This window comes from Eumetopias jubatus, unplaced genomic scaffold, assembly GCF_037043125.1.
Source record: "Eumetopias jubatus isolate StellerSeaLion01/CBP00866 unplaced genomic scaffold, mEumJub1_p1.0 scaffold_15, whole genome shotgun sequence".
NCBI classification, from domain to species: domain Eukaryota; kingdom Metazoa; phylum Chordata; class Mammalia; order Carnivora; family Otariidae; genus Eumetopias; species Eumetopias jubatus.
Genome location: NW_028274821.1, coordinates 13,091,149 through 13,109,299, shown reverse-complemented (window position 1 = coordinate 13,109,299; position 18,151 = coordinate 13,091,149). Strand labels below are relative to the sequence as shown.

The following is an 18,151-nucleotide window of genomic DNA, read 5'->3' as shown; positions in this document are numbered from 1 at the left end:
ATTCTAATTTTTTCTAATTTCTGCTTGGAAAATTTTGTCATTGGCAACAGATACCATCAGTTATTTTCCTTGAAATGACAGACCCACTTCGGCCATTTCCAAAAATGTCTGCCAAATGTCCAAGTCTAAGTAAACCACGGTTTGTCTGCCAGTCGTTCCTTCAAGTCGATTGCCCATGAAACAGTGTGGCCATAATCCAAATAACTGCATGTTTGTCCTCAGGACAACCTGTCCTGGTTCAGTGTGTAGCAGAAGTGCTTTATGCACATTTCCCATTTCATCCCTCAAAATAGTCAAAAGACATTTTTTAGTATCGAGGGTAGAGATTTAATAAAGTTAATATTTTTTCTTAGGCCTCATCAAAGACTTCTTAAGTACAACTGGTTTTTTGTTTGTCTTTAAACTTCAAATGCATAACAGTGGAATCTAATGACAACTAGTAAAGTTTGGCGTCACTGCCTTCTTCATTCCTGCTAAGGCCTCCAGCAGTTTGCTCACCACTGCCTTTGCACCATCACTGCAAAATGTTAACATGGTGTCAAAACCAAATAGCATCTTAGTATTCTTAGGAAAACACCCTTGACTTCACAGAGCCCCAGAAAGGATCACATGGTTCCTGGACCACATTTTGAGAACTGTTACTCTAGCTGGTGGGGGGCATGATTTCTACTTTTAACACAGCTGATCTTCTGATGATGAAAGTATTTGACGGGGCTCGAAGACCACTTTGAAAACACCCAAAAGTATAAATAAGGAGAAAAAAAAATCACACAAATTTCAAACTGGTGGTCACTTTAGAAGCTAAAAGGGAAAGAAAGGGAGAGAGAGAAGTTTCAGGCTATTCCTACTTTTATTTTATTCCAAAATAAAATTTGGAGGAATGGTGAGTGCTGTAACCTTATTAGTTACCCGAACAACTTCCAAGATAGCGCTCAACCATTCTGTAGCACTTAGAACACAGCACTGGAATTCCTGACCCCTGAGATGTAATTTCGTATCTCCACTTCTTAGATATAAATCAAGTTCTGTAATTCGCTGAGATGCCTTCTCTCTCCGTCTTGGCCTGCGGCTGTTTTGCACATTCCCAGCATGACCAGTGATGCCACTGTATGTGCTGACACTTTCTGTGTCATTGAGCACCTTCTGCCACGGTCAGCACATGCCTCTGTAGCCCCACTCACCCTTGCTTTACTGGACAGCTACATAAGGAGATGGCCGGCATGAAGCCTCTAAACACATACTCTGAATAGTATTCCAAGTCTCCAGGTAATAGAGGCCTTTCAGAGGTTTGAGAAACATCTTATGGTTTGACTGAACATTTTATGGCTCACCCAAGTGCTGGAGGTCATGGAGATGTCAGCCAACCAGGACATTTCTGGAAAGATGGAAGAAATTTTGGTCCATAAAAGAGATTACCATCCTGCAGGCTCTACCCTTGGGCAATCTCATTATGCCTCTCTGGAGTTCTAATTCTCTGTGATTCACCAAAATCACCAAATCCCTGATTCTCCTAGAATTTCTATAAATGGGTTCCTCTTGTGGTGTTTTATTTAGTGAAATGAATAAATGCTGTATGGTACAATAGAGTTCTTCTATTACCTGGTTAAGATATAATAGGATTCTTTTCTTACCTCTATAAAGAAAGATCTAACTTTATGTATAACATTTTTTTAAACAGCCCAAAGCCTTGAAACTACTGGGAATGGAGGTAAGTATATGCCCAAATTATTAATGTCAATTATTCTCTTTATTATACATTTTAAATATATATATATATACACACACATATATATGTTCATTTAATTGGTAAGGTTTAGTACACGATTCTAAAATAAAGAAGGGAATTTTTTTCCAGTATTGAAGGGGGGGACAAGTTACAGTAGCTTTGAAAATTCCACCACGGGTTTGCATTAGCATTACAAGTAAGAAAATAAGTCTTATTTGAAATACTAACTTGAAAAGCAAGGAAACATATAAATCCCAGTGAGTGAAATCTATTCATGGGTGTTTACAACTGGCAACAGATCCAAAGGCCAGAAATACTTCACAAATGCACCTAAGAAGTATGTAGAAACTGGAGCTAGATCATCTGTTTCCCATTTTCCATCTTTTGTTTGTGTGGGTATTGTCATTTATGCACCTGCAAGAATAGGATGTCCTTGTTCTTTCAGAGAAAAGGGCAGCGCTATCCATCATGAGGCACAAATAGCCTTACCTGTAGGAAAAAAATGGACAAAAGTGAAAGAAGGGAGGGAGGGAAAGGGAGGGAGGAAGGAAGGAAGGAAGGAAGGAAGGAAGGAAGGAGGGAAGGAAGGAAGGAGGGAAGGAAGGAAGGAAGGAAGGAAGGAAGGAAGGAAGGAAGGAAGGAGGGAAGGAAGGGAGGGAGGAAGGAAGGAAGGAAGGAAGGAAGGAGGGAAGGAAGGAGGGAAGGAGGGAAGGAAGGGAGGGAGGAAGGAAGGAAGGAAGGAGGGAAGGAAGGAGGGAAGGAGGGAAGGCAGGAAGGAAAGAAGGAAGGAAGGAAAAAAAGAGAAGAGAAGAGAGGAAGGGAATGACCCGTTAAAAATACTTTTTAAAAAATTAAGTATAACACTGGCATGTTCCCATAGGGTTGTGCTTATACACTCATTATAACTTGTTTTAAAGTTAGGCATGAGGGCTTTTAGGATAGGAGCTGGGATAGGCTAGTTCATTTCTCTGTCAATCCCAGAACAGGACCCATAATAGATATACAATAAATAACTATTTTAAAATTTTAACTGATTCATTTCTAACTCCACCTCTATGTTTTTTCCCTAAAACTACAGGATGATGTCCCCTTAAGGCGAGGAAGAAAGACCACCAAGAAGCGAGAAGAAGAGGTGGACATTGACTTGGATGACCCTGAGATCAACCACTTCCCTTTCCCTTTCCATGAGCTGATGGTGTGGGCTGTCCTGATGAAGAGGCAGAAGATGGCCCTGTTCTTCTGGCAGCACGGAGAGGAGGCCATGGCCAAGGCCCTGGTGGCCTGTAAGCTCTGCAAAGCCATGGCTCACGAGGCTTCGGAGAATGACATGGTGGACGACATCTCCCAGGAGCTGAACCACAACTCCAGGTTGGCCAGCCCAGCAGGTGGGGTGATCGGGGGACGAGAAGAGAAGGCGGGCCTCAAATACCGGAGGGTCCTAGCTACCCAAACCTTTAAGTGGAGGCAGTATCGCCTCAATGGTACAGACACACAGAGGGTGGGCACAAATAATTAGCATTTGTGGCACACGGTGCTAGATATAGAAGTAATAAAGATACACAGATTTTTATTTCATCATCTCAACTGCCTCAAGAGGTAGGTCCTCTTACTGTGCATATTTTAAAGCTGAAGAAAATGAGACTGGGAGAATTAAATAACTTGTCCAAGATCACACACTTGGGGTTGATAAAGCTCCAATATGAACCGAGGTCTGTTCCAGTTAAGAAGACCTACTGCACTCTAACCGTTGGTATTTTTAGTCTGCCTCCCCCACCCGTAGCCTTGAATTGGGGGCCTTGCGTACCAGGACCAGGTCCTGCTTGACTTATGCCCCCAGCACATAATGGATGCTTAGTCGATGTCGACTAGCTGAACGAATGAACAGACTAGACCCTGTATGAAACAGTGAGATCGCACAGTAACCACCTCCCGTGGCTTGGCCACTGGGTCCCTGCTTTCATCATCTAAGTCTCCAAGATGGCCAAAAGACACCTCCTCGCATTCTGTCTTCCAGGGACTTCGGCCAGCTGGCTGTGGAGCTCCTAGACCAGTCCTACAAGCAGGATGAGCAGCTGGCCATGAAGCTGCTGACGTATGAGCTGAAGAACTGGAGCAACGCCACCTGCCTGCAGCTAGCTGTGGCTGCCAAGCACCGCGACTTCATTGCACACACGTGCAGCCAGATGCTGCTCACAGATATGTGGATGGGCCGACTCCGGATGCGCAAGAACTCGGGCCTCAAGGTCAGCACGCCCAGGAGGCCCCGTTGGCTAGGAGGACCAGAGGGTTGGCTTGGAGCTCACCAAGCCAAGTCTGCAGCGGGACTGGGCATTCTCTTGTCTCAGGAGGCTGGTTTTAAGCCCCAACTATGTATCAGAATCTTCTCCAGAGTCTCTAGAGTGGGTTGTTTTTTTTTCATATAGAGACTAGGGCCTACCCCAAATTCTGCTAAGTCAGAACCTCTAGAGATGGCATGCCCAGATGTTAGTATTTTGCAGAGGATCCAGAGGTGATGGGCACACAGAGGTACTATAGGAGGTATGATTTGCTCTGGCACAAGCCATGCTGCACCAAGAACCCCTTACTGGGCAACCTGTCACCACCACCTGAGCCTGAATGTCTTGGACCTCCTTTGTACCTTGTCGTAGAGACACTGGCTCTTAGCAGCTATGCTTGAGACATGTTTTAAACTGAAATAAAAAGGAGATGGATTTATATGTAAAGATGTTGCTAGATCATCCCAATCTATTCTTAAGTGAAGAAAAACAAGTTGTAGACCAGTTATATAGAGCCTGAGTCCATATTTGTTTTTTTAAGCATGTACGTGCATAGTTATATCTGTACATAATTTTGTTAAGTAACCAGGAAGGATACACCATAAGTTGTTTGTAGTGGTTACCTCTGGGCTCGAAAGCACAAGACGTAGGATGACATGTGGCTTTGCTTCTTTATGTTTTCTGTACTGTTTCACAAGGAAGACAGACATTAAACTGAAAGAAGTACAGAGAAAGAAAAAAATGGGAGGGAAAATTGAAAGAATGTTTGCAAATGCTTTCTCTGTCTAGAGTTTGTGGCTCTGACAACAGAAGTCAAGCTCATATTTACCTGGAGCTACCTGGTCTAGGTAACTCTGAGGTCAGCCCAAAGCAGAAGGGCCATCAGACCAGAGCATTTTGCTGAGGCCACCCTGATGGAACCAGCACTCCTCTCCGATGCTACCCTTCCTGTGGCTCTCGGCCCAGAGTCACAGAAGGGCTCCATGAAGTGGGTCGTGGGCGCTCCACAGCCACACCAGCGCCAAGCCTGGCTCTCAGCTCCGAGGACAGGGTGTCATGTCCCCTGAAGGCTGCCAGCATGCCACCTGAGCCTTCCCAGGCCTGCCAGGCACCCCGACTTCAGGCACCACCCTCCCTTTTCTCTTGGCTGCTCCCAAGTCCCCGTGGGCATTCAAGCACAGGCTGTCCCTGCCTCATTACTTGAGGATCATTTTCACTTACTGTTCGGGATCTCTCTGAGCCCCTCACCTTGATGTGGTTTCTTCGAGGAGGCTCGTATTCAGAATCCTTGTATAGCAGAACCAGTTTAGTGACTGAGAGGAGAGGCGGGAGAAGATTGTGAGGGCACAAGTCACATGCCTGAATTATCATTCAAAGGCAGAATGAGATCGTCCTCTCAGGAGAAGGGCCCATGTATTTATTAGCATCACATGGAGATGGAAGCATGTCGTTTATACATGAGAGGCACACAGTGCTGAGCCTCCTGGAGTCTTTGTGTAGGGGGGTTCTCATGGCGAATACTGAACCCACAGGTGTGTGTGTGTGTATGTGTGCGTGTGCTATAGTAACAGATGCCAGGGGAGTAATTGGCAATGAAAACATGCTTTCCCACATGGACTTTCTCAAGGTCAACTGGGGACAGCATTTTTTACAGAATAACAAGATGACGCATAATCAGCTCCACTTGACATGTTAGCAAATAAATGCCAATGGACATATGTATGAATTGATTTCACAAAGCCAAGTGCTAATGGCTAAAGGAGAATCTGAATTCTTTCCCACTTTTGCCTTGGGCAGGGTCTGTCACTTTCCTCAGTTTCCCCCGTGCCAAGTGGATGTTAACTGAGTAAGATGTATTTGAGCAAGATGCTCTGTTTCTCCAAAATCGGGCTGAGCTACCGCTGTGTGTGACAGTTCTCAGACGGGCAAGAGTGACCCCTCGGGCAGTAACATATGTAGGTCCTCGCTCGGGGCACACACAGCACACGCGCGCATGCGTACACCTCCCCCCACTCTGATTCTAAAAAAAACCCCGCCCTAATCTTAATCCTTTAAATGTGATTATTATTATTATCATTATTATTACTTTAGGTAATTCTGGGAATTCTACTTCCTCCTTCAATTCTCAGCTTGGAGTTCAAGAACAAAGACGACATGCCCTATATGTCTCAGGCCCAGGAAATCCACCTTCAAGAGAAGGAGCCGGAAGAGCCAGAGAAGCCCACGAAGGAAAAAGATGAAGAGGACATGGAACTGACAGTAAGGAAAACTACACGGTCATGGTCCATGGGCAGCAACCCTAACCCACTTGTCCCGATGCTACAGCTTAAGTCTCAGTCACTCCCGAGCTCACCCTCCAACCAGGTGCTTCACTGAAGTACTGAGACCTGGGTATTATAAAAAGGTCTTCTCTGTGCATAAATAGCATAACTATAGGGACTATTTCTGTGCAAAATCCTTCAGCCAGAGTCAGTGGCACAGGACAACCCAGGGAAATTCAAAAGCAAGGCACCCTCAGCTTTCCAAACAGGCAATGCTTTATACATAAGCAGGTGAGAGGGCAGTCTGCGCCTACCAAGGAGGCAAAGGCATTTTTGCGGTGGGAGCAGCCAGTTTCCCTGGGCTGGAACTGTGCTGGTGATCAGATGCTACGCCTTTTTCTGTCTTCAGGGTCAGGCTCACAAACACAGGACTAATTGAATTTTGAGGTTTGTATGGAAGGCTTTTATTAGCTCTCCCTGGTATAATTATAGAACGTGGATGCTTTGTTCTGCAGGGAGAACGGGGCAGCTGGGCATGGGACAGCTTCCCACAGCCCCCGCCTGAGCAGCATGACTGCTACTGGATTGTACCCAAAGTCTAAAAATATCACATGCCATTAAAGGGACAGACAGGGCTTCAGAGTTTTGGAGACATCAAGTAACAACTCCATAGGCCTTCCTTGATATCCCCCACCTTCCCCACCATGACTGTGATGACCCAAAAAACAAAAATTGGTTTTGCTCTGGTGACAAAAGGCTCTTCGCATTATTATCCTGGTGGGACCACCCTGTAAATTGTTTTTCTTCCAGATCAACAATATTTCCTTCCTAAAGGAAACAATCCCAACCCCAGGGCAGGGCATAGGCATCTGACAACTCTTTTGATTGATTAATCATTCACAGTTTTGACTCACAGAGTTAAGTTTGTTTTCCATTTCAGGATTCTTATTAAAACGAGTGGACAAGTCGGCTTGCCTCTGTGATAAGATCAGATGACTGTCTTTCCCTAAAGATTTTACCGTAATGTTGGCCTCTGAATCCTTCAAGGATAGGGAATGATATTTTAAGCATTAACAGAAACATTAGCAGTAATAATAGCAAATCTTTACTGAACACTTCAGTAGAGGGGTAAAGCCAGAATCCTGCTCGAGCACCTACTCATGGTGGGACCTGGGGCACAGTTGCTTAACCTCTATCATGGGAATAGGAACATTGTCTAGCTCCCAGGTGGTTTTTCAGTTTAAAAAGTGTACATGTAAATTCTCTAGACCAGGGCCTGGCACACAGTAAGCCTTGACAAATGTTTGCAAATATTATGATAATAGTGACAAATGTTTGACGTGCGCTTCCTCATGGAATCCGCACACAATCCCATGAGGTAGGTACTATTATTATCATCCTGTTTTACAGATGAGGAAGCTGAGACTCAGAGAACTTAAACTGCCCGAGGTTACCCAGCTAATTAGTTGCAAGGCCAGGATTAGAACTCAGGCATGGAGATCCCACTGGTCATGCTTGGAGGTCTATAGGCGCAGGGATGCAGAGAATTCCTTCTTGGTCTCAAATGTAGGTATTCAGTTGGTTCTGTCTACCATATAGCAGAAAGAACCCAAAAGTAATGCATGGGCCTCCTACGTCAAGTATAACATGGCTTGAAGGCTCAAGGAAGGATCCTATGAAGGCGGCCTGGTGCTGAATCAGCATTCTTTCTGGTTGGGTCTCAAGCAAGAAAACAAAGGAAGCAGCTCCCTTCTCCTGCTCTGGGTATAGCTTTGAGGATCTGGTCCAAAGTCTGCTTCCCAGAGAGTCAGCCCTGCTGTTGTTTACTGAGAACCCAAGTAAAAGCCAGCCCATGAGCAGTGCTGCCTGGCCTTCTTCCCCACAGGCAGAAAGAACTAGGAGGAATGGAAGAAGGGACTTGTGGGCTGATAAAGTCAGGGCTGGACAGCAGATATCTTTAAGGTGGAGCTTGCTTTGACCCCAGTGACAATTCTGTCACTGCTGGGTCACTGGTCTTCACTCACCCCGGGGAGGATTGGAGAATGCAGCCTGTTGACACCTCCACTCTTTTCCTAGAAACAATATCTGGATTTCCGTGTTAAGCCAACATCTTTCTTGGACTGGGATGTTTTCCCGTGGCCCTTCCAAAATTATACACAAAATATGAGTCTCAGTTTCATCTTGATAGCCTTTCATAGATCTTTCCCAGACTTGACATCTGTGTCCAGCCAGCAAAAAATGCTTCAATCCATATTGTGCAGTTTTGCCTGTATTTGACCCTATTACGTTCTGCTAAAGGAATGTACTCAAAGGAAATGTTTGGCTACTGGGAAGAGAAATCAAGAAAATCAGTGAGTTAAGCTGCTTAGGCTGGAATTAATGAAATTTCGAAAATGCTTTCCTTAAACCCACAAAAGAAAAGCTTTTTAAAAAAAGCATTCACTTGGGAATGTATCAGAATTATAAAGGCAAAACAGGCTGTGGTGTTTTTGTTTTTGTGTTACCTGCATTGCCAGATAAGTGTGTTTGCACTCTGCCTCCTAAAGTCCCAGCCTGTCCATGGACCCAGGGCATTGTTTCAACTCTGTTGGGGAAGCCACTGTCCCTAGAGGTTATCCCAAGATGTCACTCTCCAAGATGCCTAAAATTCCCCAAGCTGCCTTTACTAACATCCTATTATGTCCCCAAACGGTACTGTATTATTGAGCAGATAAAGAAGTAGAACAGAAGCAGGATAAGTATGTTAAATAAATTATAAATTATAGAAGGATAAATACCATGGAACTTCAGAGTTTCTTGAGGTCAGTGGTCAATATTTTTAGAAGTCTAATGTGCTATATCCATCATGAAGGTTGACCCAGCTCACTGATCCACAGGAAGACTTGGTTAGGCCATCAAGTGGGATCTTACCTATTTGTGAAGTCAAGGTAACTTTCTAGCCAGAGAGTCCATATAGGAATGGAAGTTACCCTGTTACCTGCTCCAGAAATCCCATTGGTTACAGGTTCATCATTTGTGACTGTTATATATTTGAGTAGGTGCGTAGGTGAGGCAATGACAAAAGTAGTCGAGGCTTACGTATGTATGTCTTGAGTAAGGTGGTTTGAAACCAGAATTATCTGTTCTCAAATTCAAGATAAACAAATTATTTCTGAAGTTAGATGTCTCAACCGTAAACCCATATCCCAGTCCTTTTCCTTGTCCCAAATCCTTGCCAGTTTCTGAGCAGTTAGAAGGATTTGCCCTGTTCTTACACTTAATAAAAGTCTCATTTCCCTCAAAAAAAAAAAATAAAGAGTCTCACCATTTGCAACGATATAGTTGGAACTAGAGGGTATTATGCTAAGCGAAATAAGTCAATCAGAGAAAGACGATTATTGTATGATTTCACTTATATGTGGAATTTAAGAAACAAAACAGAGGAGCATAGGGGAAGGGAAGGAAAAATAAAATAAGACAAAAACAGAGAGGAAGGTGAAACATAAGAGCCTTAACTCTAGGGAACAAACTGAGGGTCGCTGGAGGGGAGGTAAGTGGGGGAAGGGGTAACTGGGTGATGGGCAGTAAGGAGGGCACTTGATGGAATGAGCACTGGGTGTTACACGCAAGTGATGAATCACTGAACTCCGAAATTAATAATACACTATATGTTAACTAATTGAATTTAAATAAAATAATACAAATAAATAAAATAAAATCTCCCAAACATTGTAGAACTAACCTTGCTTTAGAGTAATATTGAAAGAATTAAAGCCAGCACACCTGGGTGGCTCAGTCGGTTAAACATCCAACTCTTGATCTCAGCTCAGGTCTTGATCTCAGGGTTGTGAGTTTGGACCCCATGTTGGGCTCCATGCTGGGCATGGAACCTACAGAGAGAGAGAAAGAGAAAGAAGGAAGGAAGGAAGGAAGGAAGGAAGGAAGGAAGAGAGGGAGGGAAAGGGGGAGGGAGGAAGGAAGGAAGGGAAGGACAGCCAATAAATTATGCTTTTTTAGACCCCTGATAAAACACTTTTCTTTTTTCTGGTGAGAGATTCCCAACTAGATCATTTCAGTCAAGAGTATCCAAGGAAGTCTCAGTTCATTGTGAACACTAGCTAGAATATACTGAGCACTTATTAAGTGCCAGATGCTTATTGATTTATGGACCAATACTATAAAAGATGCTATTATTACCTCCAATTTAAAGATAAAGAATTCAGAGAGGTTAAAAGATTTTCCCAAGGTGCCATGGATTCTGAGTACCCAAGAGAGGATTCAGTCTTCCTTCTGAGTGACCCAAAGTCTGGAATTCTTCACCAATAGGATCTTCAGCCATCTTTGGGACACTTATCCTTCACTTGCTGCCCAGAGAGGTGTGCATTTGCCTTTCCTCAAATTCTGCCTTTTTTGTGATGTTCAGTCACGGTTTTTGCTGTTTCCATTGCCATGAGTGAGAAGGAAACAATTGTGTTTGTAAAGAAACTTCCAACAGCTTGGAGATGAGGCCTCTCCAGGTCGGGCCCTGCTGCTCCTAGTCCCACTTGGCTGACTGCCCCACACAGAGGAAGGTGGTATGCTTAGGAATTGCCATGAAACTGATACCAGCAGTAATTCAGGATTTATGGGGTTTGAAATCAAGGAACCAAGGTTTATGCCTAAGGGTTGAGGAGGTGTTTCTCATCTAACTAACGTCCAGGCACCTCCAGATAATTTAGCCTGTGGAACACTCACAATGTTTGGGTAAGTTAGGTATTACTGGTCCAGTGTATTTTTTTACTTAAGAGTCATTAGCATGACTGAAGACAGAATTTGAATCCAGATCTGCCTGTCTCATTACATGTATGGGGAGAGGGGCTGGAAAGAAAAAACAGATTCTTGCTTTTTCAGGCTATAATTTTTCTCCCTCTCAGAACTCTGGGTGTCTTCCCTCATGGACATCTTCCAGAGCTTCCAGGGTAGAAGAAAAGAGAGTAATCAAGAGCTATCCCTAAGGCCTTCCATCCCAGGCAAAAACCTTTGATTCTATATATAATGCAAATGCACCCTTAGGGAAGGCACAACCTCTGAATCTCTGGGGACCTTGGACAAAACTCTCTAACTCTATGAGCATGCATTCCTGATTTGTAAAATGAGCACATTAAACTACCTGCTCCCCAGAGCCCTGCCGTGATGGTATTGATTCTCTTCCACTGTAGGCAATGTTGGGACGAAACAACGGGGAGTCTTCCAGAAAGAAGGATGAAGAGGAAGTTCAGAGTAGACACAGGCTAATCCCCCTGGGCAGAAAAATCTATGAATTCTACAACGCACCCATTGTGAAGTTCTGGTTCTACACGGTAAGCATCTTCCTTTTTCGTCTTCCTCATGGATGACCACAGAGAGTCAAGGTCAGGTTCGCATGCACCTACCCGGTTTCCTCTGTGAGTCACAATGTAAGGATCGCACAGGCAGGAGTGAAAGCTTTTCCCAATGTTCTGCAAGATGTGTGGAGTTTGTGAGGCAGCTTCCACAGTGTCTGCGTTTCTCCTCCTTGCAGAAAATAAAGGAAATGGTAGAAGTGAGAACTGACAGAAATAGAGGTGAGATGAGTATGAGTCTAGTCTAGCAGGAAAATAGATGTCATTTTCTAAAACACTTCTGTGTTCTGGATGGATGAGTGCTGGATCAGAGTTGCCCATTTTTGATGCCAGTCCTGAGTTTGGGGAACACGTGAAGGGTAAGGGCTGAGCAGAGTGTTAAAAGTAACACCACTAAAGGGGGGGTAGCCTAAGTGTGTGACTACTGCCAACCTAGGAGTGTCATCAAACAACCTTTCTTGCTCAGACACAATTAAACAACATGCCAACCAAAGCAGCAAAAACCACTCACAATAACCTACAGTCACAGCAAAGACAGTCCAGTGCCCACCACGCAAGAGTTTTCTGCCCACGAGATGAAAGATGGTCCCTGAAATAGCCTCTGGATATGGTAGAAATGGCTCGACTGTTGGTTTTCCACTTCTATGTTTCATGGTATTTTAAGCCGAAGGTGAGCTCGGGCCCAGGTCAGCTCTGTTCTCCCAGCCACGGTGGCACTGTCCCAGACGAAGGACGGGTGTCTGTATTTTTGGCCTTCCTCACAACCAGCTACACACACACCAGTCACCTGAGTCAGCAAAGGAAAATCCGAGTCTGAGGCCAAGGTGACTCAGATGACTAGCTGAGGTCTTGTTCTGTGTGGTTCTGTATGCTAACACTTAACGCCGGCTTTTAATCAGGCTTTCGGAACCTCAGCGCTTTGACGTGTTGGGCAGAATGATTCTTGGTGAAGGAAGACTGTCCTATGCATCATGGCACATTCAGCAGCAGCCTTGGCCTCTGTCCACTAGATGCCATGGCAGTCTCCAGCCCCCGAGCGTAACAACCACAATGTCTCCGGATATGGCCACACGTCCCCTTATGGGCTGACGTTGCCACCAGCTGAAAACTACTGCTTTCAACTATGGTCTTGGAAGAGGATATAATCAAAATATAATTACCAGATTTTTTCAGTGAAGTAAAAACTCAAATTTATGAATATTACAAAAAAATACTCCTCTGAAAAAAAGTAAGACTTGCAAAAATAATTTTGATTTATATATTTTACATATATATGATTTTTACCTTGCAGTAAACGAGTTAGTGGTGACCAGCATGGACTTTGGGGTAAGACAGGCTGAACAGAAATCCTGTCTGTGCCTCTCAGTATTATTGTGTGACCTCAAACTAGCTACTTGAGCGCTCTGTGCCCAGTTTCCTTAAGATGGGGATAATAATAGTACCTAATTTGTAGGATTTAGGAAAGATTAAATGTGTTAAAATATGTAAAGCACTTAGAACAGTGCTTGGAACATGTAAGCACAATATAAATGTAACTGTTTTTATTCCGAGGCTAGTCACATTGCACAGCGATAGTGTTTTTTATTCATCCATCCACTCAATAATGATATCATTCTTTGAACACCTACTGTGAGGCACTGTTATAAGTGCTTTACATATACTTTCCCTAAACTAACAGTTTTATCAAGATAATAATTTTACTGCATTTTCCACCCATTCCTGTCCTTCCTCTTATACCAGGCTGCCTCAATTGTCCCCGCCTAGAACAGGGCTCCACAAACTACATTCCCACAGGGTGACTCCAGTCCCAAATCCAGGCCCCGTATTGTGGACTGTGAGCTACAAATGGTTTTTATATTTTTAAAGAATTGAAAATAAAATCAAAGGAAGAACACTTTATGACACATGAAAATTGTATGAAATTCACACTGCAGTGTCCATAAATAAAGTTTTATTGGAACACAACGAATTTCAATTGTTTACCTATAATCTGGCTGCTTTTGTGCTACAAGGGTTGAGTCAATTACTTGCCATAAAGACTTTCAGGCCCACAAAGCCTCAGAAATTGACTTTCTGGTCCTTTACAGAAGAAGTTTGCTAACTCCCGACCTAGAGCGTAAAGGAACCAGGAGAAGCAATAGTATCGAGAATTATCTATCACCTTTACAAATACAGGACTCCCTTCTCTTATCCTTACAAAACATCTCTTTTTTCCCTTGATCTTTGTTCAGTATTAACTTTATTTCTTTGATTCCCTTGGTCCCCATTTATTCAGCTGTGGCAATTTGTTAGCCAAGGATGCTTTTAAACCAATTCCCTGGACAGTGGTTTTTCAGGCTCGGCTACACATTGGAACCACCTGGAGTACTTTAAAAAGAAAAAAACAACACCTGGGTTCTATTTAATCTCTATCTTCATCTATTTTTGTAAAGGCACCTGGGTTCTCTTTTCAGCGATTCTGACATAATTGGTCTGGGGCACAGCCCAAGCATCGGGATATTTCAAAGCTCCTGGGTAGTTGTAATGGGTAGCCAGGGTTGAGAACCACTGCCCCAGACAGAGGGCTGAGTTTTTAGCCCAGTATTTTCCCAAAATTCTATGATGATAAAGAATCTTGTTAGAAATGCAAATCCTGGCCCCACCACAGACCCATGAAATCAAATCTCCAAGGAGGAGATGAGGAGGCTCTGGGTTTAACAAGCTGCCCAAGTGAGTCCTGTGGTTTGGGGAGCCTGGGGACACACTGCTTTCCTTGTATCATTAGTCGCAGGTCGTGAAGCTGCCTCTGAGAAGGGGAGCCTGTGTGTCTAGCTCCCTTCTGCATAGCTGACTGTAGACAGGACGCCCCAGTCCTGTTCAGTTGTGTTCACATGACTTTCAGAAATCCACGTTTATGCATTTGCAAAGCCCAGGCCTCAAGGAAGTACACGGAGACGAGGAGCACCCAATTTTTAAGTCCCCAGGGAGGCTTAACAGTAGAATTCAGCTTTAGATCAAAGGTCCCCTTGGCTTTCGGTTGTCTTCTTTTCTGTAAGAGTATTTCCCACTCTGATTTCAAAAAATATCCCCTTCTATGCTCTCAAGTTTCTGAAAGATAGGACACACCTCAATTCCTCATAACCTCACTTCTAATATCTTAGCAAGCTTCCGGAAGAGCAGGTTAGGTCCTCTTCTGTTCCAAGAAGAAAGGAGGCAGGGATTCAACTGGCTCCCGGACCTGGTTTGTGATGAGAGCCATTTCAAGTGCCCAGCTGGAGAGGATGCCAATTCAAGGTATAAAAGAGGACCCAAGTCAGAGAGCAAGGGACGTGCTCTGGGCTCCTCCAGCAGTGACAGACTCCTTCCTCCATTTCAATGCCACGTGTCCCCTCCACTCTCCAGCAGCAGTGGGAAAAGGCCCACCAGGGATCCACGCAACCTGCTGCAGGCTGTGCGGCTTGCATTGCATAGTTTAGGAGTTGTGCATCTTGGTCAATGGTAAATTTATACAAAGAATATAGAAGCCAATAAAATACAAGCCCTTATAGGATTCCCACTGACTTCAATAAGAGTCATAAGGTTATGTTTCTGTTCAAAACGTTGACATTCTACACAGAGCTTGTTAAAGCTTACAGAAGATATGTGTGTACGTGTCTACACACACACACACACACACACACACACGCATGAAAGCATGTCACGTTAAGGTAATCTGCAGCAAAGATCCCATGAATGTTGGTGAGTTCTAAGATAGGTTGCCTCCCAGACAGCCGCCAGTCCTCTGTTGAGCCATTTAAACACGTTTAGAGCTGTATTTTTGGAAGTCTATATTTTGAGAGTTGTCCCAAAATGTTATATTGTAGCCTGATTATGGAAGGAAAAGCATTATAGAGTAACTGGGATTTAAAGAACAGGCTGATCATGGAAGAAGCCTAAACAGTAAGGAGGGCAGTTTAGAAAAGGAGAGGTATGACTAGTTAATGGGATCAAAAGGAACCAAGGAGTGAGGTAAGAGGAGACAAGAGGAATAGAAGTTTCTTGAAAAAAGGAGGCAAATAATAACAGTAGCCACCATTCATTGGGCCTCTACTGTCAGGAAGGAGATACACATTCTTCCCCCCACTCTCCCCCCCCAATCCTTTCCAAAGCTCTGTAAGGTCAGTAGCTATCATCACAGGATTGGAGGCCCAGGCAGGTGATGTGATTTGCACAAAATGATACGGTTCGGAAGGACCTGAGCTAGGACTTAAATCCCAATTTCGCTGACTTGGGTGTCTACATTCCTTCCACCAAACGAATACGCTAGACCTGTTTTCAGAGGACAGAGGCAGGTTGGAGGAGTTAAATGCTAAAATGCCGAGGTTCTGGGAGAATGGTGTGGGTGTCACTGCGCCTACATGTGACAAGAGAAGATAATGCTTTGGAATGTGTTGCAATGAATTGGGTAAAATATTAAACACCAGGGCAGTTAAGGAGATTGGTTTCTCCTAGAAGCAATGGAATGGGACCCAACAAACAAAAAGAAGCAACCGGAAAGAAGGATTTCAGGCCGGAAGGAGGCTGAGAGTATGTTTTAGAGTTTAGCCATTGAAGTCCACTGTGTCTTGAGAAATACTCATGGGGACCAGAGAGTGGGATGCCAGTGTATAATGGAAAACAGGAACCACACGAACCAAGTTAGATTTTAAACAGCATCCTACGTGATTTTAGGTAGAGCTGACTTCTCAAGTGAGGTTTGCAGAGGGTGCTAATGATCCTGAAGGGGAGGAGTGGGACCCGAGGTGTGGAACGGAATGACAGTCCCTGAAGGGGTAGGCGTACAAGAGCGCATCCGCAAGGCGGAGAATGAGCCCTCCTGGCCCTCCGGCCTCTCCACGGCTTCCGCACCTCATCTAATGGAACTCGGACATCTGTTCACCTTGCCAGAGATGAGAAATTATAGGGTTGTGTCTGTAAATGCACCGGCGTCAACAGGGTCTTTAAAAATACCTTTGACTCCTATTAAGAATCTATGTATCCCTTTTACTGAAAAAGGAAAGAAAGGAAGAGAGAGAGAGTGAGTGGCCCCATTAGCAGAGAAGGCAGCTTGTCTTTAGCTCTGTAGGGCTGCCAGTTCCCCTCTGCCTCCCAGCCAGGCTGCGCCTTTCTCCACCTGCTAAGCTGCCCACCAGGGCTCCAAAGCCACACCGTACCTCCAAGGCCTCAACCTTTTTGCCCACACTGTGTCCTCTTCTTTGCCATGTGGGCTCTGAAGAGTGCAGATAGGAATAGACTCACTCTCAGTTCCCACTCACAGCCCCGAAGGCCCCCAAGGCCAGCGGGCATCTTAGTCAGCTCGAAGCATTGCCTAGAAAAGGTTGAGCTTCTGTGCCATTTGCCCGAGGGGGCCTTCTTCTCCAGAGGTTCCTCGGTCCCCTGTGCAAGAACCCCACCAGCCCTCCTCCACTCCACCCTACTCGTCGAGATATAACTGAATCTTCCAGTGACCGTCACCAAACACCAGACATCTGGCACTTCAGCCAGTCCTGTCAAGATTCAACCAGGATTCAAGCCTCGTGAGGATTACATCCCACTCCAAGCTACGGTCAGCCACATAGATCCATTCCTTTCCACACATCGCTTTATCTTCTCTTGTTTTCTTTCGAAGAAGCAGAAACCAGGGAGGAATATCCCAACTTGGATAGGGTAGGGAGGTGGTGCAATGGAAAAATAGATAAAACCCTCCCAGGGTCCCACCAAGCCAAACACATTTAAGGTAGGAGGAAAAAAAAGAAGAAGACATGATATCAGAAAAGAATTCAAGTGGGACTTCGAGATAAAGTCCAGTCTATTTTCACGTTGGTTTGACCGGTTTACAAGTACAGTATGTGTCTTCCTTTCCTTCCTACAGACATTTAATCTACCTGGCCTCCATTAGGCACAAATCCACCATGTGCCCTAGTTCAGGAACCTGAGGCTCAGGCATGAGCAAGAATTGCTCTGACGGAAGAGGTTCCCTTTTTAGCCAGAAAGACACGAGAAACGGGGTAATTGCAAAACAAAATGGACGCATCATGACACAGAGGTATAAGCAAAGTACTGGGACCCAGAGGCACACGTAAGGGTCAAAGGAAGACAGCATATCATATGATTTCTATTATTACAGTCTTTTATTATTATTTGACTAGTTGAAAGCTTTGAGGTTAACTCCGCCGTGAATTCTGCGTCCTGCTTGCTGACCTTGTTCTGTCCTGCAGGGTGGTGGCCTTGTGCAAGGGCAGGGCCCCTGGGTCTTCGGAGCCAGAGCGTGCTATTTATTGTGTTTCCTTACAGCTGGCGTACATCGGATACTTGATGCTCTTCAACTATATCGTGTTAGTGAAGATGGAGCGCTGGCCTTCCACGCAGGAATGGATCGTCATTTCCTATATATTCACCCTGGGAATAGAAAAGATGAGAGAGGTAACTACTTTTGTAAAAGAGAACATTGGAGAAAGACGGTGGTTAGTTACACTTGTGGGTGGAAGGGAGAGGTGGCTGCTACGGATCCAAATTAAGCCAGAAACTGGGTTGTCTAATGCTGCCATAGAA

General features: G+C 44.6%; 1 protein-coding gene across 5 annotated transcripts in view; it reads left to right on the top strand.

The window, feature by feature from the left end:
* TRPM3 (transient receptor potential cation channel subfamily M member 3) overlaps nt 1-18,151 on the top strand; it is an 827,868-nt gene that overhangs the window by 753,770 nt on the left and 55,947 nt on the right. For 3 of the 5 annotated variants that reach the window (XM_028089085.1, XM_028089082.1, XM_088019086.1), the window contains 6 exons: nt 1,679-1,708; nt 2,805-3,094; nt 3,741-3,969; nt 6,094-6,261; nt 11,441-11,581; nt 17,894-18,022. In XM_028089085.1, the coding sequence (XP_027944886.1) occupies nt 1,679-1,708; nt 2,805-3,094; nt 3,741-3,969; nt 6,094-6,261; nt 11,441-11,581; nt 17,894-18,022 (987 nt within the window). The remainder of the gene's footprint in view (nt 1-1,678; nt 1,709-2,804; nt 3,095-3,740; nt 3,970-6,093; nt 6,262-11,440; nt 11,582-17,893; nt 18,023-18,151) is intronic. The other 2 variants (XM_028089086.1, XM_028089084.1) reach the window with 1 other exon arrangement.